The sequence below is a fragment of the Alexandromys fortis genome, unplaced genomic scaffold (assembly GCF_014885135.2).
Source record: "Alexandromys fortis isolate MF-2015 unplaced genomic scaffold, M_Fortis_MF-2015_v1.1 scaffold_12, whole genome shotgun sequence".
NCBI classification, from domain to species: Eukaryota; Metazoa; Chordata; class Mammalia; order Rodentia; family Cricetidae; genus Alexandromys; species Alexandromys fortis.
Genome location: NW_026067937.1, coordinates 4527281 through 4551107, shown reverse-complemented (window position 1 = coordinate 4551107; position 23827 = coordinate 4527281). Strand labels below are relative to the sequence as shown.

General features: G+C 37.4%; 1 protein-coding gene across 1 annotated transcript in view; it reads left to right on the top strand.

The window, feature by feature from the left end:
- Ccdc73 (coiled-coil domain containing 73) overlaps positions 1-23827 on the top strand; it is a 140016-nt gene that overhangs the window by 44661 nt on the left and 71528 nt on the right. Inside the window, exons 6-9 of the mRNA XM_050146980.1 lie at positions 1238-1312; positions 13606-13644; positions 22889-23024; positions 23223-23302. Coding sequence (XP_050002937.1) covers positions 1238-1312; positions 13606-13644; positions 22889-23024; positions 23223-23302 — 330 coding nt within the window. The remainder of the gene's footprint in view (positions 1-1237; positions 1313-13605; positions 13645-22888; positions 23025-23222; positions 23303-23827) is intronic.

The following is a 23827-nucleotide window of genomic DNA, read 5'->3' as shown; positions in this document are numbered from 1 at the left end:
TATTCAGGCTCAACAGATGGGATGACTTTACATGGTAAAACTGGGACTAGAATTCAGGCTTCTTCAGCTGCCAAAGGAATTGTGCTTCCTTCTGCCAGAGTGCTTCCTTCTACGGTCATCCCATGCTCTAGTGCAGTGGTTCTCAACATGTGGGTCATGGCCTCTTTCGGGGGTCACATATCAGATATCCTGCATATCAGATGTTTACACTGCGATTTACAACAGTAGCAAAATTACAGTAATGAAGTAACAATGAAAACAGTTTTATGGTTGGGGGTCACCACAACATGAGGATCTGTACTAAAGGGTCACAGAATTAGTAAGGCTGAGAACCACCGCTCTAGTGCCTTTCCAGTGTGAGCAACTGCTTTCAGTATAAACTCTTGAGATGATTTGTATCTGGTTGCCAGCTAATTTAGAGAAGAGACATGATTTCTAACAAATCAAGAAACTTACCTCGCACTAAATATTTTCTAATGCTGACAATTAACATGGATTATGTTAAGTATGCCAATGGACATAGATAGAATTTACAATATTAATTTATACACATACTCTTAAGCAAGAGACTTTTAAGGAAAATTCTCCCTTATCTTTATACTCGTAATATAGATGCACCTATGTCTTATTAATTAGAATATATTTGCCCCTCTGCATCTACAGTTTTGTATGCATGGTTTAACGACACTAATTAAAAATACTAGTTAAGAAAAATTGCTTCTGTGCTGGATACATAGATTTTATTCACAACATCATTTCATAACCAGTGTCTTACAACAACTATTTATATATAATTTATATTGTTTTAAGTATTATAACTAATCTAGTGATAATTTGAAGTATATAAGAGAATGTGTGTAGGTTATGAGCATCCTTAGATTTTGGAATTTATAGAGGGACTCTTAGACTCAGTTCCTTGTAAATTCTGAGAGATGATTGTATGTTCTATGTAAGAATTTAATAATTATATAGTGCCTATAAGTTTGCTTAAAAGTGTTCTTATAAATTGAGTTATAGGTAAACCATTTTATTTTATGATAATTATAATTATATAAAGGTTATTGCAGTGTTTGATGTTTAAAGGCTGTTATAAGTATACTTTGTCATGTAGATGTTTGTTTAAAGTCTGTGAAATATTAGGTTTAAAATACAGGTTTTGGTTCTTGAGTTCTATTTTCTCCTTTTATATTTATGCTAAAAATAAAATATTGGAGTGTGACTTTTTTTTTCCTTAAAGGGAAAATACAAACTTGCTAAAGAAATCAAAGAAAAAGAAATTGAAGGATTGAAAGAAACATTAAAAACACTGCAGGTAAAGTAACTTACAGTTTAAAAATCAGTTTTCTATTAGCATGCGTCAATGAAATACCATGCAGTGTGAGGAGCCATTTCCCCCCTAAAAATCATTACAGGAACCATCACCCTGGGGAGTCTGCAGGGAACCCCACACCCATAATTATGTTAAGAATTGTTCTATTGACAAAACCTGCCCCACACCCAATTAGCTGTTATCTGTTAGGGGAACCTGCCTCACATTCCAGCTATCCAGGGAACTAGGTGTGGCAACTCGTGACTTCTTGGCCTACCTTACCGAACGTAACCTCCTGGCCTACGTGACCTGGACCACGTGACAAGAGTCCAGGCCCCTGTGGCCCCCCCCCATTCCTTACCCTATATAAACTGTAACTCGTCCCTAATAAAGGGAGGCCATGACAAACTTAGCATGGCCTTCTTCTTCTTTCCTAGCCCATTTCTCTTCCAGATAGCACCCCTCCGTGACCCTGGAGTAACTGATTGCAGGGTGGGTTACAACCCCTAGACTCAGTGACCCACCCATCACAATCGACAATGCAGCATGGCTAACAAAGATAGTAATAGTTTTTATTACATTATAATTTATATAATACTTTTGCTTGTGTACCATAGTTTGAAATTTCAATTTTTGTTTGATAAATATTAAATAGTATGTATATACAGATATTAAGTAGAATACACATATACATATAGTATATGTATATTAAAGTAGCCTTCATTGTTTGTTACTGCAATATAGGTGACTTACTGTTTTATTGCTGTGAAGAGACACCATGATCAAGGCAGCTCTTATAAATGAAATCATTTAATTGGAGATTTGCTTATAGTATTAGAAGTTAGTCCATTATTATCATGGTGGAGAGCATGGTAACACACAAGCAGACATGATGTTAGAGAAGGAACTGGGAGTTCTGCATTCTGATACAAAGGTAGAGTGAGACTGGTCTGGCTTGGGCTTTTGAAAAGCCCACTCCCAGTGACATGCTTCCTCTAACAAAGCCACAACTACTCTAACAAGGCCACACCTCTTAATCATTTTCAAATAGTGCCACCCCTAGTGACTAAGCATTTGAGTCTGCGAGGCCTATTCTTATTCAAACCACCATAGGTAAATAGCTATAGGTTTTAACATTACATGTATGAGGAAAACAAGTAAGGCTTATATGTTACAATTTATCTGTGGCCCTTAAAAGTTAATAAGTATTCTAGCACTTGGGAGACAGAGAAAGGCAGATCTCTGAGTTAAAGGCCAGCCTACATAGTGAGTTTTAGGATAGCTGTGGCTACATAAGGGAGAGACCCTCTTTCAAAAAAACAAACAAACAAACAAACAAACAAACAAAAAAAAAAAAACAAAAATTCTGGCCTTAACTGAATATTTGCTGCATGGTACAAGTATTACAACTCTGAAAGGAAAAGTAGTCGGAAGCCAGGCCATACCTACAACTCTGAAGAGAAAGGTATTCTGGATGTTTGTTCTGGTGGGGGATGGTTTCCCCACAGGAAAGTAGTTGTCCAAAGGAGCTGTTACAGCCCAGCTCTCCTAGCCTCTGCTAGGGGATTTTCCCCTCAGAAATGCCTGTTGTCTGTGCTCTGGTGAAAGTTGTTACTTTGCTTCACTCTGCTAAGGGGGATGCCCTCCTCCAGCAGAAATATAGCAGTTTTCTTCTGTTCTGGCAAAAGTTGAAAAGTTGTTACTTCTCTGCCCCACTTCAGTCTGGGGAAAGAAGGTCTTCAACCAAAACTCATTCAAGAGGTGTATGGGAGGGAGAAATTCAGGACAGTGGCTGCCTCTGCCTCAGTGGAAGTAGGCAGCTCCCAACTTGTCAGTACAGGCTTATATAGGGCTTCTTAGGGGTGGAGTTTTTCCAGGGTGAAGATTTTCTGGGTGGGAATTGGTGGGATTTCAATCCCAGAGTTTGGACAAGTTTAGAGATTGACTGGATTTTGTTATCAATGATTGACTTGTTCGTCTGCTCAAGGATTGGTTGATTTTCATGCTGAGGCAGAAGACCTCAGTTCAGGGGCAGAGTGTCTCCTTGACTCTGGTTTTAGGGCCAAAGTATGTTTCTTTAACTAGTTTTTGTGTCAAGTCAGGTTGTTTCTTTGACTGGCCCTTTTACTCTACACATGTGAAGTCCTGATTTTTTGCAGAGTTAAAGACTGAGAAATGATAGCCTTTGCCCTTAAATTGTTTAGTCTCATACTGGTAATTTATTCAGTACATGTGCACAGAAAGTCTGCTGTGTGCCAAACACTTTTCTTAGTGGGGTGGATACTGCGGTGAGCATAAAAGAGGAAAGATTTCTGCCTTGAGCCTACAAAACTAAAATTAAGTCAAAATGGAAATATTACTGCAGAAAATGTTTTTATGATTTCAAAGTATTACCATATAGATAGCATTGCTTACAGAGAACAAATAAGAAGATCAAATGTAAAATTGCTGATGATGATTCCTTGGGTTCAGTGTCACTGTGACATAAGGAGCACATACCTTTATCTGTGTAATTTTTTACAAGCTTATACCAATCGAACACTGTAGAAACAATGAGAGACTGTCTCAAAAACAGAACAAAGATTCTAGCATTAACTAAATAATTGCAACATGTGAATTCCTTATTTTCTGCAAATATAAAGGCTAAGAAATTATAGCTTTTGCCCTTAAATTGTTCTCAGTCTCATAGAAAATACAGAAGATATTCAGTTATAATTTGGAGTATCCCATTAAACAGCTGACTTGGGATATTAAAATCTGTCAATGTTAAGTAGTAGTGGCACACCCCTGTAGTTTTGGCACTTAAAAGGCTGAGACAGGAGGCTTATGAGTTTGAGGTCATCTTGAGCTACATACATACCTTGTATCAAAACAGAAAAAAAATTCACTGTCATAAAAAACAGCAAAGGCAAAATACTTTTGCTTAGAGAGAAACTATATGCAATACATGGTCCTTGATTGGATCCTGCACCAAGGAAAGACATGTCCATACAAAGAATAAGGTTTCAGTGGGGAGATCTGGATAGAACTATTTGTTAGACTCTAAAAATTATTGTTACTATTTCTCTGGGTGTAATTGGTATTGGGGTTGTATAGAACAAAGTCTTTGTTCTTAGAAAATGCTTAAAATATTAGGGGTGAAGTTTTCTGATTGAAAAATATAAAACATTGCTCAGAGAAATAAAAGGTGAGATATGACATGATTATTGAGTATGAGTCAGTAATTTTAAGACTTTGTTTTTGTTCTTCTGTGGACTACTTTTTTCTTGCCTGTATTTCTTTATCATCACTGGAAATTTTAACTAAAATTTACTCTAGTTCATTCTTCTTTTTAATTAGTAAGTTTTGTTCTTTCAACTTTATATATATATATTCTGGTCCTGTTCTCTCCTACCCTTTCTTATTTTTTTTCTTATCCCAACCAACACCCTGCAGTAAACTTGTTTTCCTGTTTGCTAGTTTTGTTTTTGTTTAGTGTCCCACAGAGTTTGGTGAGGACTGATTATGTCAACCTGAGTTTTGAACTGACCATCAGAGCCTGGTGAACTCACCAATGGTTACCCACTTGGATATTGTCCCCCCCCCCCTATAATCTGTCAGTTGCCAGCAGATCAGCAGTGTATGGTAGGTCCCAGTGAGTCCATCCCTTTGCCCCATAACTGATTGTTGGGAGAGTCTGACTCTAATCTAGTGCTAGTGCACAACTGCTGAGTTTGTAATTGCTTTGACAGTGTCCTGCTTACAAGATGGGATTTTATATGAACCCACATACGGCTAAAGACTTGATCCCTGTTTCCAAAAATCTAGGAAGAACTGAGGAGCCCTCACAGGCAAGGTTTCTTAGCTGACCATTTGCTCCCCAGGGAACATCTTGCAGTACCTAGGGCAGTGGTTCTCTACCTTCCTAATGCTGCGACCCTTTAATACAGTTCCTCATGTTGTGCTGACCCTCCAACCATAAAATTATTTTTGTTGTTACTTCATAAGTATAAATTTGCTACTGTTATGAATCCTAATGTAAATATTTTTGGAGATAGAGGTTTATATCAAAGAAGTTGAGACTCACAGGCTGAGAACCCACTGGCCTAGAGAATTCTGTGGACAGTAGATGCTGCTACCATCTAGCAGGCAAGACCAGGGATGCTACCTCACCCTCCAACACAAAGCACAAGGCAGCCATTGAGAACAAAGAATTGTCAGGCCTAATACATCAGCAGTGCTGAGTTTGAAAATCTGCCTTAGAGTACCATCAGCAAAAGAGACCGCAACATCACTTTGACCAGGGGTAAAATCGGAAAATTTACGGAAGAGGAGCCTTGGGCCACATCTCTCCTCTCCAATTCCTCCCCAGTGGAGTAGGGAGATGCCCTTCCCAGGCTAAAGAAAGGTTGGTGAAAGGATTAGGGAGATGACAAGAGGCATGGGCTGCTGTTGGATACAGTCCACAAAGGGAACTGTAGAGACCCTAGTTTAACTAGGAGAGGAGACTCCATGTGGAGCAGTATGACAGTCAGAGCCCATGTCAACTCAGGGCAGATGCGCCAAGATCCCTAAATATACTGCTAGTATGTTTTGAAATCTCACAAGTCAAAGACAGCATAAACTTTCAGGTTCACAAAGATCATCTTTGGCATGCCAGCCTGTGGTGTACGTACAGATACATATTTTGCCCCTCCCCACATTATTTCTCACCACTTACATAGTGGAGATTTGTTGTAAGTCCATTTAATATCACATTAACTTTCCTTCTTTTCCTTTTCCTTCTCCTCTTCCTCTTTCTTCTCCTCCTTCTCTTTTCCTCTTCTTTCTTTTCTCCTCAAAACACCAAATGGCCGATGCAGTGGGAAAGCCAGGAGGAGATTATGAGGCCACAACTGCTTCCATGGGGGATTCAGCAGCAGTTTTAGGAGCCATGATTGTTGTCAAGGCCATGGCCATGGTTGAGGCCATGGGGCTTGTGGGGGTAAAGCCAAAGAGGAGTGGCTCCTCATCTCCAGACTGTGTCACCTAGTTAAGGACGTGAAGGTCACGTCCCTGGAGAAGCTCTACCTGTTCTCCCTGCCCATTAAGGAACCAGAGATTATCCAGCTTTTCCTGGATGCATCCCTAAAGGATGAGGTTCTAAAGGTAATGCCAGTGCAAAAGCAGACTTGGACTGGCCAGTGTAATTTATTCTTTTTAGATTGTTTCAGTTGCTGTCATATATACAGCATCTAATTATTTGAATCATGAGTATTTTGAAAGCAAAATAAATTCTTTCATACGGCTGACCCTTGAATAGTTTTAAGGACATGTTTTGTCTTGCTGGTGACATAGTACAGGTCACATACTACACAATATCTGATCTGTCAAACAATGCTTGAACAGAGTAGAACAGTGAAGGGTCACTGTGAGTCCCATATCCCCCACCTCAACTTGAAGAAGCTCAGGTAAAGCTCCTGTTCAGATACAGATCTGACACAAACCCACCTGACAAAGACCTTTTAACACAGAGCCCCTCCCCTGCCTCCTCTACTTCCTGGTTACTTAGTTTTCTTCCTCTCTTGTCCTTTAATAATGTAATACTTTACCAGGTGCTGGCTACCAAGAATAACTGGATAGCAACTTTCATTGTGGAACTCATAGTTAAGGGCTTCTAACTACCGAATTCCAAAACAAATAGAAACAGAAAACCATACACTCCAAAAAAGAAAGAAACAGAGAAAATATTTTTGTTGTGATAGATATTTGAATTTTTCCTTTCTGTATAATCATGGTACCCAGTTGATTTCAAATGAGAGACTTTCCTTAACAAAACAGTATGTCTAAATGGCTAGATAACTTTGCTGATGTTTCTGTGGATTAATGGCTTATTGTATAATGTGGCAAGACACACTTTTCTTGAACTTCAGGTTTCTTTTAAGTAAAATGAAGAAGTTGAACTATATTATTATTTCCCAAACAAGATCACTTCTATAGAGTAATAAAGTATGTCCACTATCTACTTGGTATAAAAGGAGTGAACCCGAAGAGTCAGTTTTATTGACTGTCCAGAAGCATGAAGAGGAAGATGGGTAGAATGTGATAGTCCTGGGTAGGAACTATGGCGATAGATGACCTCTATAGCTCTCTCTCATTATTTTCTCACTAACTGCATACTGTTCTTATAGACTCTAGGATACTAATGACTTGCAGATCTGAAGGCATATTTAATAATTTGCTCTTTTTACTATTGAAGTTTGATGGTCTTAAGTCTCACCCAATCACTTTGATGAAAGAGAACAGAATTCTTGGAGCTGTGACTATGTGTATGTTTTGATCCGTGAATAGGTCTTAGCCATTTGAATGATGTTTTCATCAGGAGGACAGAGGACATGTAACACAAAAGGTCTTGGTGATAAATGAATGATACTGGAACAACTTGGCATTGTGAAAAACTGACTCTAAACACAGACACAGTTGACACAAAATAACAAAATGGATCAGACTAGAGAAGCTAAATAAGAAGGTGAACCCAAAGAAAAACATATAGGCATCCTCCTGAATATTAACCTTCATCAGGCGATGAAAGGAGACAGACAGAGACCCACATTGGAACACAGGACTGATATCTCAAGGTCCAAATCAGGAGCAGATGGAGAGAGAGCACAAGCAAGGAACTCAGGACCGCGAGGGGTGCACCCACACACTGAGACAATGGGGATGTTCTATCAGGAACTCACCAAGGCCTGCTGGCCTGGGTCTGAAAAAGCCTGGGATAAAACTGGTCTCGCTGAACATAGCAGACAATGAGGACTACTGAGAACTCAAGAACAATGGCAATGGGTTTTTGATCCTACTGCACGTACTGGCTTTGTGGGAGCCTAGGCAGTTTGGATGCTCATCTTATTAGACCTGGATGGAGGTGGGTGGTCCTTGGACTTCCCACAGGGCAGGGAACCCTGATTGCTCTTTGGGCTGACNNNNTGGTTGCTTTTTGGGCTGACGAGGGAGGGGGACTTGATTGGGGGGGGGGGAGGGAAATGGGAGACGGTGGCGGGGAGGAGGAAGAAATCTTTAATAAATAAAAAAAAAATGGATCAGAGACCAAAACTATAGCAATTCTAGAACACAATGTAGGAAAAAATCTAGGAGGGTTTGGCATTGGCTTTTGAGGCATGAGACCAAAGGAATGATCCATGCAGTGACTGGTAAACTGGGCTTCATGGAAATGAAAAGTTTCTGCGTTTCAAAAAGACTTTCAACATAGTGAAAGACAAGCTCCAGATGAGAAGACAGTATTCACAGAAGGCTCTCCTGATGCAGACTGCTCTCCATCACATTCAGTTTCCTCTTAAACCTAGTAAGAGGAAAACAAACAACTCAAATAAAAAATATGCTGTAGATCTAACACACACCTTACCAAAGATACACAGACAGATGACATGTGCTCATATAAAAAGATGTTCCACATCATATGCTATGAATTGTAAAGTAAAGTGTCAAAAGTAACACTGTGCTTTAAAATTGAAATAACAAAAATCTAGATCACAGAAAAGCTGTGGAGACAATTTGGCTGTTTCTTACAAAATTCAACATTCTTTGTTAAAAAGCAGAGGAAAAGAGTAAAAAAGAGACAGAAGCATGTTAATAGTGAAACACGGTGTATGGTGCTGTAGTGCTGGGCACATTACCCACTCATCCAGACACATAAACTGTTCAAGAGTGAACCCTATTGTAATCTGTGGACTTGGAGTGATAATGTGTCATTGTAGGCTCACTAATTGTAACAGGCACATAATTTGTGTGTGGGAGAGGAGGAGAGGGAGGAGGGAGGGAGGTGTTAATAGGGAGGTTGCTCTTGTGTGAGGAGAGCAGGGGGTCTATGGGATATTTGTACTTTTCTCTCAGTTTTGCTATGAAACTGCATATATGTTTTTAAAATCTTGAAAAAGAGACCTACAGCTCTCTAAGTGCAGTCAGAATAATTCTTATCACCCAAATTTTTACCATCCTTCTAATTTTATATAATTCAAGGTATATATTTTTGTGATGTGAAATTAATACATTTGACCTTTTAAACTGTGATGACTTCAAGTTTCACCTTCCCCAATAATCTTCATCTTTTCTCCTTTCCATTTTCGAAGGAGATACATTTTGCATCTTCTCAGTGTGCCTTACGTGTCTTCGTACTCTCACACTCTCTCTTATCTCTGTGAGCTTGCTGTGTTTCATGTTGTTTCTTTACATTTATCTTCTAGTTCACTAATTTTTCAACTGTTTTATTTGTCATATAACTTGTCCATTAAGTTTTTTTATTTTATAACTGCATTTCTGTTTTATGGAAGTTCAATTTGGTACACTTTCAAACCTGCCTTTTTTTTTTATAGCGTCTTATACTTTTTCCATGCTTTTTACTTTGTCTTTTATGTCTTTAATCATATAAAATAATTTTATATCTTTGAGATTTTTATCTCTTATCTCTAATTATTGATGGTCAAGTCTTCCTGTTTGCAGTGTCTGCCTGCTGAGTTTCCCCTTGGAGGTCTTTGTGTTTGATGTGGTTCATAAATTTTAACTTGCTAGTCCCTCTTCACAGGAAGTACATTTTCTGCTGAAACTATGTCATGTAACTTTTCTACAGAACTCATTTAGGATACTTCCTTTTTTTCCTGAATCTCAAAATGTTAGTGATTATCCCCTGGTTGTGTACACATGCAGGGAATGCTTTATAATGCATGTTTAGGGTTTTAGTTTTTCATGGGATAACTTTTATTTTTGAACAAGTTTTAGTTAAAAACAAAGTTTTTTGTGTTGGTATACTGAATGTCTTTGCAATTAGGAATAGCTCACTGACAATATTTATTGCACATACTACTGGGCTACATAAGGATATTTTTCATACAAATATACATGTACTAGCCCATCTTACCCATACCTCCCTTCCCTGTTATTCATTCTTGTTCCCCTAGTTCCACATCTACTTTCATGTCATATATACACATGATTTTATGTATCTATGTAAAACCTATGAACCACAAATGAGAGAAAACGTATATTTGTCTTTCTGAGACTTATTTTAGTTTACTTAATATGATCATCTCTAATTGTGCCTATTTTCCTGTAAACCACATAATTTATTTTTTATTTTTAGCTAAAAATTCCATGTTTATTATATACCATATTTATTTACCCAGTCCTCTGTTAGTGGATACCTGGATTCATTCCATACTTAGCTGTTATGGGATTGCTGCAGTAAACATTGGTGTGTAAGCATCGCTGTCATATGTTGATGTGCTGGGCCCTATGGGAGATGCTGACTTCCATAGTATCTGGGCCAGTCTGCATTCACATCAATAGCATGTGAAAGTTCCTGTTTGTGTACATCCTTGGGAACTTTTTTATTTTTTGAGACAGGGTCTCATTGTGTAACCCTGACTAGGTTGGAACTTGCTATGTAGACCAGGTGGTGGTCTTGAACTCACAGAGATCTGTTTCCCCCTGTCTTCTGAGTATTTGGATTAAAGGTGTACATCACCAAGCTTGGAATTACTTGTTTTCTGATTGATTGTCATTCTGACTGGGTGGGATGATATACACTTAATTTGTGTTTTCTGATAACTAGCAAGAGTGGACATTTTTTAATATTTGTACTTTATCTTTTGATAACTTTTGTTAATTTTATTAGCACATTTATTGAGTGGGTTATTTGACTTTTTGCTATTTAATTTTTTGAATTCTTTTTATAGACTAGATATTAATCTCAAAGATTTTCTCTCATTCTGTAGGTTGTCTCTTAATTCAGTTAATTGTTTCTTTTGCTGTGGAGAAACGTTTTAGTTTTATGAGGTCCTATCTGTCAGTTAGTAGAGTTGAAGACTGGTTTTATGTTTTCATAGGTACTGTGTTTAGGCAGTTGCATCCTGGTATTCCAGTCTGGGCTAAGGATTTAAATGTGCTAATTATCCAGGTGAAAGTGGACCGCTTTATATATACATGAGAAATTTTCAATCTTTTATATGCCACATTTTATTTATATAATATTTATTATATTTATACTTAGTTTGGGTTTCAACTCTATTCAGAAACAGATACATATACTTTTGATTATTTTATATTATCTTTTTATGATAACTTAAAAATTTTTACTTCCTTGATAGTTTAATATATATATAATGAGTTTTAAACATTATGCAGTTTTAGTGTAATTTACACAGTTCTCAAGCAGTAACTTTGCAGATGACAGCATCATGTCATAATGTCATACAAAATAAGTGTATGTTTCCACTATTTGTTTAAATGGCTGACTGGTTTCAATAAAATATGTTCCCAGCCTTGTCTCTGTTCACTCTTTGAACTAACTTAAATCAGAGCAATTCTTTATAACAGCAATCAGCATATTTGCTTGAAGCTTTTTAATGAATTTGCAAAAATCTAACTCCTACCACAAATTACAAGGTTAACAATGATTGCATTCTGCCATTTCTGAAGTCGTTTTTGTTTATTTTTCCCATTTACTTCCTTCTTTCCACATGAGCATTCTAGTTCATTGAAACAAAGATACAAAATAAGGTTATTGACTGTGTTAAGGGCTGTGAACTTGTTGAAATTTTCTTCCTTCTTTCTTAAGACTTTAATCACAAGTTGCTGACTCCGGAGGGTCTTTACCGACCATGCAATGAAATTACATTTTTTGATTGTTTTTCTTTAACTCTTACAACGTAGTTTAACTTAAGTACATTGCTTATGGCTTATCTTCCTCAGAATAAAAGTGGGCAAGCATTTCCTGGGTCCACTGTTGTTACCCCCAGTACCTGCATTTATGGACTTTCCTTACAGGGTCCAAGCACTCAGTATTTACTGAAGAAGTGACATACACATAAGTATTCTGTTGAGGTTATGGCAGCTAGCTAAGGCATTTGTTTCATAGTGAATGTGAAACAGTTATTTTCTTTTCTTAAAGTTTAACAAATCTAAGTTATTGAAGAAAATGAGAATTCATACATGGCTGGTTAGAGTTTAGCCTGGTCAGCTATTCTGGAGGACTAAGTGACAATTTTCAAAAACAAAAATGTATCCAGGCCTGCAAGAAAAATATGAAAAAGCGGAGCGACATTCTGTTAAGGGAAGGCCCAGAGATGAAGGGCTTCTGTCTCTGTCTGAAAGCAGAGAATCAGAATGACCATCCGCTACTAGCCCCGGGGATTTGGAGATCTTGCAGCAGAAGCAAATGAGAAAGACCTGGGACCCCAGCAGTTCTGAGCCCTTCACCTGTGTGCCTGGCACCAGGCTCACCATACACCTGCTTTGCTCTGTAGTGATCACAGGTGGCAGCACTGATGGCATTCCCTTTGCCCGAGTCGGCAGCTAGTCCCGTTGGTGCTTCCTTCCCTCAGGTAGCTTCTCTTTCTCTGGACCACTCCTGAGAGTGAGGAGCTGTACTCTTTCCTTCCTAGTCCAAAGTATTAAAAGTAACTTTGTAATTTTTTTTAAAAGAACAAACCTTAGAAATTCTACTTTTTGAAATTTGTTCTGCTGAAATGACTAACTACAAAATTCAAATATAAGCACATTTCAGAATAATTCACATTGTTAAAAAGCTGAAAACTAGGTAAGCCTATAAACATGAGAGGGATTAGGTAAATTGGTGAAGTTAAACATTGGGCTACTATATTTTATATAGCCATTGCAATTTCTAAGAGTCCTACAGACTGGGACATCTTTTGCCGTCATATCCCTCTAGCTCTCCTTTAAAGTGCAATTCACTAAAACCAGAAGCACTAAAGTAGTCAGTACTTACGGAAGGTCGTGAGATTTTTTATTTTACTTAAAATAATTTTTATTCCTATGTTTTTTTGTTCTTTAATATGTCCTTCACCAAACACTAGTGTGAAGTATCAAACTCTACCAGACGCAGTTTCTTGAAGTTACCATTCTTTAACATGGTATAGTTCTTACCACTCACTGTCTGTCTACTATTACTGGACCAGAAAATACACTCTTATGGCCAGGGATCTGTCTTATTCAAGCAGTATCCCAGGAACAGATGTAGTGATAGTGTTCCTGTAAATATATTGTGAACAAAGGCAATAAATGTGTTTTTAAAGACAGGATCTCAACTATGTAACCCCTTCCTTCCAAGTGCTAGGATTATAGGCATAAGACACTGTACTGCCTTGAATATACTAGTGTTGTAAGGAAGAGAGTTACTATAAAAATTTGAAAAAAAAATCACTAAAAGTTGTAATAGATAAATGCCACATTTGGTAGCATGCAGTTTTGATGTCAGAAGGAATTTAAAGTAAAGAATTCTAATAGATTTTCCTTCTCTTTTCAAGGTTTCTCAATATTCTTTACAGAAGAAAGTGAGTGAGATGGTAAGAAAATTGCATAATATATATTTTTACCACTTGGATTAGAACACAAGATCCATAGTAATACTGTAATATAACTGTGACTTTTAGTAAAAAAAAAAAATTCTAGAAAATTGATACTGTGTATTGTTACAGTTTAAAGGCCTGCCACAATTTCAAAGTCATTATAACTTAGATCAATTTTGCAAATTTATTTGTAGATTTTTTTTTGAGACAGGGTTTCTCTGTGTAGCTGTGCTTCCTGTCCTGGGACTAGTTCTTGTAGACTAGGCTGGCCCCAAACTCACAGAGATCTGCCTGCCTCTGTCTCCAGAGTGCTGGGATTAAAGGTGTGCACCACCACTGCCCGGCCAGATTTCTTAATGCTTACATATTACAAATAAATAAAATATGTGGCAATGTTCATCCTTTGTTCTTCTACATTCATGATAATTTATGGTATGGTACTTGTTATTGTTCAGGTAAGTATTTGCTTTTTATTTCTATGCATATAAAATTAATATTTACTTTACAGAATAACATTTCATAAAATACTTACTTTTTAATACTCTCCCTCATATTTAAGGAAGAGATTTTTGTTGCTGTTGTTATTGAGTTTTTTTATGGTTTTAATTAAACAGAATTCTCACTATATCTACTTAAATCTTCAGAAGGCTTCTTGGGTGGGCTTATGCTATTACAATCTCATTCTTTGGAATAGACTGTAAAGCAAGTACAATTAATTTTTGGCTATATTTTGGCTATCACATAGATAAGAAATAGAGACTGTTGCTGTAACATTGAATACCATTTTAAATATTTTGCTTTTTGAAATTATTTGAGGTGTTAAAAATAATAGGAAGATTGTTAGGCTTGATTGAATAGAAGATGTGAAAATTCTGTTGCTATTCAACTGGAGAGAATAAAGATGATATTGTCAGACTATTTTAAACTGTGATTTTAATTAAGAAGCTGAAAAACTATATTCCACTTTAGCTGTAAGTACCATGACATTTGTGCTGAAAGTCATCCTCAACGCTACAGTGGTTTTACACAAAATATAGAGAAATTGAATAATGTGCCCTTTGATCTGGGAGATAAGGCTACAGTGAAGGATCAAAGGCCACGTAAAATGTATTTTACTTTATTCCAGTTTAAAATTTCATTAAACAGATACTCATAATCTTTAAAAAAAACCACAGAAATATCTCCAAGTTTTTTGTTAGTATATGAATGATAAATTATATTTTTTCCTGACAGTTGAAAGCATTGTATCAGTTTTCATTAAAATTATCTTATATATTGATATATTGATATTTTTTTGCCCATTCATGGGCACTATTCTTATATAAAAGTTAAAAACCATATTTTTAAACTATATATGCCATATAATTTTTAATTTATTATTCTATTCTTATATAATTCTCACGACACTTTCTTTATTCAATGTTATTTTTATTTTATGAAAGTAGAACATTATCTTCTATACTATTTAGCAATATGGCAAATAGTCAGGACACAGGATAGACATTCTAATATTGTCCAGACAGAACTTGTAGAACAGCAGAGTATCCTAAAATGAATTACTTAAAAATAGTATTGAGGGCACGGCAGTGGCGGCCGGAACTGGACACGCACGGCGGGCGACATAGCTGGCGCAGCGGCCGGGACCGGCGGGTACTGACACAGTGGCAGACAACGCAGGCGACAGGGACCAGTGCAACACCAAGAGCAGATCGCCCCAGGACAATTAAATCAAAGAGGTAGGCCTTTGGTTGGCGAGGTCCCTGGCAAACAGGGAACCTGGTTCTTTTCCTGAAGACCCGTCTGAGGGGTGAGAGGGATCTTGGCCCCTGGCAGGAGCCAGGAAACAGAACGAGGGAATTTTGCAAGAGGAGCCTCTGGCCAGCAGGGAAACCTGATCTGGTTTTAAAAGACCAATTAGAGATCGTCAATAGGAGGAGATGGGCAGGCGCCAAGGCAAAAATTCTCCCAATAAGCTGAAAAACAACATGAAAGCACCAGAACCCAATGATCTTACAACAGAAGGACTTGAACACCCTAACACAGAAGAAGTGGAAAAAATCGACTTTATGAAAGCAATAGAGTCCCTTAAACAATATGTAAAAAACACCTTTATAGAAATGGATGAGAAGTATAACAAAAAGTTTGAAGAATTGAGTAAATACGTACATGAGACCCTGGGAAACCAAGAAAAAACGAACAAACAGGTAATGGAAACAGTTCAAGAATTGAAAACTGAAATGGAAGCAAGGAAGAAAGCACAAACTGGGGACCAGCTGGATACGGAAAATCTAGGTCAACGAGCAGAGCCTACAGAAACAAGCATAATCAATAGAATACAAGAAATAGAAGAAAGAATCTCAGATTCTGAAGACACCATAGAGAAAATAAACGCACTGATCAAAGAAAACAGCAAAGCCAACAAATTCTCATCACAAAACATTCAGGAAATATGGGACACAATAAAAAGACCAAACCTGAGAATAATAGGAATAGAAGAAGGGGAAGAATTACAGCTCAAAGGCCCAGAAAATATATTTAACAAAATTATGGAAGAAAACTTTCCCAACATAAAGAAAGATATTCCTTTGAATATCCAAGAAGCATACAGAACACCAAACAGACTGGATCAAAGAAAAGCATCCCCTCGCCATATAATAATCAAAACACAAAATATACAGGTTAAAGAAAGAATATTAAGAGCTGCAAAGGAAAAAGGCCAAGTAACTTATAAAGGTAAACCGATCAGACTTACACCTGACTTCTCTATGGAAACCATGAAAGCCAGAAGGTCCTGGATAGAGGTTCTTCAAAAACTAAGAGACCATGGATGCAAACCCAAACTTCTATACCCAGCCAAGCTAGTATTCACTATCAATGGAGAAAACAAGACATTCCAGGATAAGAACAAATTTAAACAATACGTAGCCACAAATCCAGCGCTACAGAAAGTAATAGAAGGAAAATCGCAACCCAAGGAATCCAACATTGCCAACACTGACTACAATAACTCAGGAATCTAGCGAACCTTCACCAGTACAACTCAAAGAAGGGACACACACAAACTCTACTACCGAAAACAGTAAGAATAACCGGAGTAAACAACCACTGGTCACTAATATCACTTAATATTAATGGTCTCAATTCACCTATAAAAAGGCACAGGCTAAGGGATTGGATACGAAAACAGGATCCAACATTCTGCTGTTTGCAAGAAACACATCTCAACCACAAAGACAGGCATCTACTCAGAGTAAAAGGTTGGGAAAAGGTCTTTCAAGCAAATGGTCCTAACAAAAAAGCAGGTGTGGCCATACTAATTTCCAACAAAACTGACTTCAAACTAAAATCAATCAGAAGAGATCGAGATGGACACTTTATACTCATAACAGGAACAATTCATCAGGATGACATCTCAATCCTGAATATCTATGCCCCTAATATAAAAGCACCCACTTATGTAAAAGAAATATTTCTAAAACTCAAGGCAGACATAAAACCACACACACTAATAGTAGGAGACTTCAACACACCTCTCTCTCCAATGGACAGGTCAATCAGACAGAAACCTAATAGAGAATTAAGAGAATTATTGGAGGTAATGAAGCAAATGGACTTAACAGACATCTACAGAACACTCCACCCAAATAGGAAAGAATATACCTTCTTCTCTGCAGCTCATGGAACCTTCTCAAAAATTGACCATATACTCGGAAACAAAGGAAACCTCCACAGATACAAAAGAATATCAGTGTCCACCTGTGTCTTATCAGATCACCACGGATTAAAGTTAGATGGCAACAACTATGCTACCCCCAGAAAGCCGACAAACTCATGGAAACTGAACAGTCAACTACTGAACCACACCTGGGTCAAGGAAGAAATTAAGAAAGAAATTAAAGTCTTCCTTGAATTTAATGAAAATAAAGAGACAACATACTCAAACCTATGGGACACGATGAAAGCAGTGCTAAGAGGAAAGTTCATAGCACTAAGTGCCCACTTAAAGAAAACAGAGAAAGCATACATTGGGGACTTAATGGCACACCTGAAAGCTTTAGAAAAAAAAGAAGCAGAGGTGCCCAGAAGGAGTAGAAGACTGGAAATAATCAAACTGAGGGCAGAAATCAACAAAATAGAAACACAGAAAACAGTCCAAAGAATCAATGAAACAAAAAGTTGGTTCTTGGAGAAAATCAACAAGATCGACAAACCCCTATCCAAACTAACTAAACAACAGAGAGAGAACACGCAAATAAATAAAATCAGAAATGAAAGGGGGGACATAACCACAGACACAGAGGAAATCCAGAGAATCATTAGATCTTACTATAAAAGCCTGTATGCCACAAAACTGGAAAATGCAAAAGAAATGGACATTTTTTTAGATAAGTACCATATACCAAAGCTAAACCAAGACCAGGTGAATGATCTAAATAGACCTGTTAGTCGCGAAGAACTAGAAACTGTTATCAAAAATCTCCCTTCCAAAAAAAGCCCAGGACCAGATGGGTTCAACGCAGAATTCTACCAGAACTTCCAAGAAGAGCTAATACCTATACTCCTTAACGTATTTCACAATATAGAAACAGAAAAGTCATTGCCAAATTCCTTTTATGAAGCTACAGTTACCCTGATACCAAAACCACACAAAGACCCAACCAAGAAAGAGAATTACAGGCCTATCTCACTCATGAATATCGACGCAAAAATTCTCAATAAAATACTGGCAAACCGAATTCAAGAACACATCAGAAAAATTATCCATTATGATCAAGTAGGCTTCATCCCAGAGATGCAGGGCTGGTTCAACATACGCAAATCTATCAATGTAATCCACCATATAAATAGACTGAAAGAAAAAAACCATATGATCATTTCATTAGATGCGGAAAAAGCATTCGACAAAATTCAACACCCCTTTATGATAAAGGTCTTGGAGAGAATAGGGATACAAGGGTCATACCTAAATATAATAAAAGCTATCTACAGCAAACCGACAGCTAACATTAAATTAAATGGAGAAAAACTCAAAGCCATCCCACTAAAATCAGGAACAAGACAAGGATGTCCACTCTCTCCATACCTCTTCAATATAGTGCTTGAAGTTCTAGCAATAGCAATAAGACAACATAAGGGGATCAAGGGGATTCGTATTGGAAAGGAAGAAGTTAAGCTTTCGTTATTTGCAGATGACATGATAGTATACATAAGCGACCCCAAAAATTCTACCAAAGAACTCCTACAGCTGATAAACACCTTTAGTAGCGTGGCTGGATACAAGATCAACTCCAAAAAATCAGTTGCCTTCCTATACACTAAGGATAAGGAAACAGAGAGGGAAATCACAGAAGCATCACCTTTCACGATAGCCACAAAGAGCATAAAATATCTTGGGGTAACCCTGACCAAGGAAGTGAAAGATCTATTTGACAAGAACTTCAAGTCTTTGAAGAAAGAAATAGAAGAGGACACCAGAAAATGGAAGGATCTCCCTTGCTCTTGGATTGGGAGGATCAACATAGTAAAAATGGCAATTCTACCAAAAGCAATCTATAGATTCAATGCAATCCCCATCAAAATCCCATCAAAATTCTTCACAGATCTGGAGAAGACAATAATCAACTTTATATGGAAAAACAAAAAACCCAGGATAGCCAAAACAATCTTATACAATAAAGGAACGTCTGGAGGCATTACCATCCCTGACTTCAAACTCTATTACAGAGCTACAGTATTGAAAACAGCTTGGTATTGGCATAAAAACAGAGAAGTCGACCAATGGAATCGAATAGAAGACCCTGACTTTAACCCACAAACATATGAACACCTGATTTTCGATAAAGGAGCTAAAAGTATACAATGGAAAAAAGAGAGCATCTTCAACAAATTGTGCTGGCAAAACTGGATGTCAATCTGTAGAAGAATGAAAATAGACCCATATCTATCACCATGCACAAAACTCAAGTCCAAGTGGGTGAAAGACCTCAATATCAGTCCAAACACACTGAACCTGATTGAAGAGAAAGTGGGAAGTACTCTACAACACGTGGGCACAGGAGACCACTTCCTACGTATAACCCCAGCAGCACAGACAGTAAGGGCCTCATTGAATAAATGGGACCTCCTGAGACTGAGAAGCTTCTGTAAAGCAAAGGACACTGTCGCTAAGACAGAAAGGCAACCCACTGACTGGGAGAAGATCTTCACCAACCCCACAACTGACAAAGGTCTGATCTCCAAAATATATAAAGAACTCAAGAAACTAGACCGTAAAAGGCTAATCAACCCAATTATAAAATGGGGCACTGAGTTGAACAGAGATCTCTCAACAGAAGAAGTTCAAATGGCCAAAAGACACCTAAGGTCATGCTCAACTTCCTTAGCGATCAGGGAAATGCAAATCAAGACAACTTTAAGATACCATCTTACACCTGTCAGAATGGCGAAAATCAAAAACACCAATGATAGCCTTTGCTGGAGAGGTTGTGGAGAAAGGGGTACACTCATCCATTGCTGGTGGGAATGCAAACTTGTGCAACCACTCTGGAAAGCAGTGTGGAGGTTTCTCAGGAAATTTGGGATCAACCTACCCATGGACCCAGCAATACCACTCTTGGGAATATACCCAAGAGAGGCCTTATCACACAACAAAAGTATATGCTCTACTATGTTTATAGCAGCATTGTTTGTAATAGCCAGAACCTGGAAACAACCTAGATGCCCTTCAATTGAAGAATGGATGAAGAAAGTATGGAATATATACATATTAGAGTACTACTCAGCAGTAAAAAACAAGGACTTCTTGAAGTTTGCAGGCAAATGGATGGAAATAGAAAACACCATCCTGAGTGAGGTAAGCCAGACCCAAAAAGAGGAACATGGGATGTTCTCACTCATATTTGGTTTCTAGCCATAAATAAAGGACATTGAACCTATAATTCGGGTTCTTAGAGAAGCTAAATAAGAAGGAGAACCCAAAGAAAATCATATAGGCATCCTCCTGAATATTAAACTTCATCAGGCGATGAAAGGAGACAGAGACAGAGACCCACATTGGAGCACCGGACTGAAATCTCAAGGTCCAAATCAGGAGCAGAAGGAGAGAGAGCACAAGCAAGGAACTCAGGACCGCGAGGGGTGCACCCATACACTGAGACAATGGGGATGTTCTATCAGGAACTCACCAAGGCCAGCTGGCCTGGGTCTGAAAAAGCCTGGGTCAAAACTGGTCTCGCTGAACATAGCGGACAAGGAGGACTACTGAGACCTCAAGAACAACGGCAACGGGTTTTTGATTCTACTGGACCTATTGGTTTCGTGGGAGCCTAGGCAGTTTCGTGGATGCTCACCTTACTAGACCTGGATGGAGGTGGGTGGTCCTTGGACTTCCCACAGGGCAGAGAACCCTGATTGCATTTTGGGCTGACGAGGGAGGGGGACTTGATTGGGGGAGGGGGAGGGAAAGGGGAGGCGGCGGTGGGGAAGAGACAGAAATCTTTAATAAATAAATAAATAAATAAAAATTAAAAATAAAAAGCCACGTAAAGATGGAATAAAAAAATAGTATTGAGAAATTTTAAAGATGTCCATGACTCCATAGAGGTGAACATTTAACTCCTAACAAATGCCAGTCTACAGGGAGTTCAAGAAACTGACTTTCCTGTAAAGGTGGATTGTAAAGGTGGAGATATGTCCCTACAGAAACTAACACATCACAGATCAAAATACTTTTCTGTCTATCTCACCTTGGAAAAGTCATGATCATTACCAATAATAATGCAACAAAATACACTGAAAAGTAAATTTGGAACATCAATTTAGCCATTCTACAACTTGATCACTGAGGAAAATCCTATTGTATATAGTGAACCAAGCAGCCGATAGTGTACTTAAAGTTACAAATGACCATTATGACTGTACACTACTGTCTGCTTAATTTAGTAAAACCTTGTCCAGTGCCCTTTAAGTCATGTTTGGCTTCTCTTTGTATATTACTTTCCTTTAAGGAAAGAAAAGAAGAAAGATGTCTTCTTTCAAAATTTCAGTGTTAAAAGTTTTGATAAAATTCAGAGTGACAGTACGTTTTCTTTCAGAATAAAATGTCTCAGTTTATATCGTTGATCTGTATATATTTGTGTCTGTGCACAGTGTGCATGCCTTGTGCCCACAGGTTCAAATGTCAATATATGGCCCAGAGAGCTAAAAGTGTCCATGGAATTTATAAGTCTTAATAGTATTTATTTATCATGACCAGTGAATAGTCTGGAGTATCTGAAAAGCAGAATTTTATCATGCAAATCAATGAAATTTCTTTTCCTTGGATTTCACTTTGGCACCAGGCCAAGGATTTTTGGACCAAATATATTACAGTTTAATATATATGGAGTTCTACGGATAAGGAGTGCCTGTGAAAGGAATCTCCAGACTTCGTTGTATTTTTCACTAACAAGTTATTAACTTTTATAGATTTTTGACTGTCTACTTACTGCTTTTTAGCTAAAAGGCTAAGGAGACTGTTGTGGTATCATAAATTAATATGTAATAGTGTACTATTAAAGACTACATTAGTATGGATTGAAAGTGAAAATGTCCTTAATTTGAAAATGTTCCATTAGATTCCAGTTAAACTGGGTTATATTTTTGCATATCTGGTAAGAATTAGTGTAATTCTCTTGTGAGAAATTAATGGTATTTAAATATGGTTCATTATTTTCTGTTGCTTAGTAACTGATAATAGTAGTGACCTAAATGGATATAAATTTGTATTAATTTGTAGTATTAATCCTTCTCAGTAGGACTCAAATTTTACCAATTATGTCTCCAATTTTAGTATATTTTCTATGATGTTATATTGTCTTTCTACCATTGCAAAGTATTGTTCTTGGTCCCTATATTTCCATTTTTTATTACATTCCTGCTTCATGTGTGAGGATGGGGTGTGGTGGAGCACGCGCTCACTTGGGTCAGAGGAGAACTTGTGAGGCTGGTTCTTTCTTCCCACCATGTGGTTCCCAGGGCCTGGACTCACTTCATCGGGCTTTGTGGCAAGTGCCTTTGCCTACTGAGTTATCTGTCTGACTCCTTGTCATTCGATTTTGAAAATTATGTATCATCATTGTATCTTTATACATACATGTAACATGACTTGCTTATGAAAATCAGTGGGCAACTATCAGAAGTTGTTGTAAATGTATGTGTATGTTTATTTTATGTATAACTTCAAATTTTTTCTTGAAAATAGGAACAAAAGGCCCATTTACACCATCTAGCTAAAGAAGATTATCACAAGCAACTGAATGAAATTGAAAAATACTATGTTAAAATAACAAATCAGTTTGAATTGGTGAGAGAAAATCATGTAAAGTTAGAACAAAATGGTAGGTTGATATTTTATCTAAGTTTGTATATTCAGTAGGGAATATTTAGTGGGCTTCCTTATTATTAGTAAATTAAACTTACCTGATACTAGTAATAGCAAATGGCAGTTTAATGGAAATTAAATTAAGTTAGAATTATACATTGCATTAGGACTGTTTTATTTATATAATCTGTTTCTGATATCTTTTATGTTACAGTACAAGAAGCAATACAGTTAAACAAAAGACTTTCCACCTTAAATGAAAAACAAGAATCTGAAATAGACAGTTTAAAGAAGGTACGATTGATGTATTAAGCAAATAAAAAAAAACCTATAGTCTAAAATAATTGGTCTTATAAGATATTATGGAATGGGCTGGAGAGATGGCTCAGTGGTTAGGAACATTGCCTGCTCTTCCAAAGGTCCTGAGTTCAATTCCCGGCAACCACATGGTGGCTCACAACCATCTGTAATGAGGTCTGGTGCCCTCTTCTGGCCTGCAGACATACACACAGACAGAATATTGTATGCATAATAAATAAATAAATATTTAAAAAAGATATTATGGAATATTGCAAGAAAACAGTTGAGTAATTTTTTGATAGAAGTTAGCAAAATATAAGTTCATAAGTATTAGGTATGATTATAGCAAATATAATGTATGTTTTTCCATCTATTAAAAATATTATTTGTTCAATTTATCATCAGAGGTATGGCCTGTAATTCTTTTTTTTAAATATAATTTTTTATTGAAAAAAAAATTCTGCCTCCTCCCCGCCTCCCATTTCCCTCCCCGTCTCCCTTTTCCCCTCCTCCTCCCTC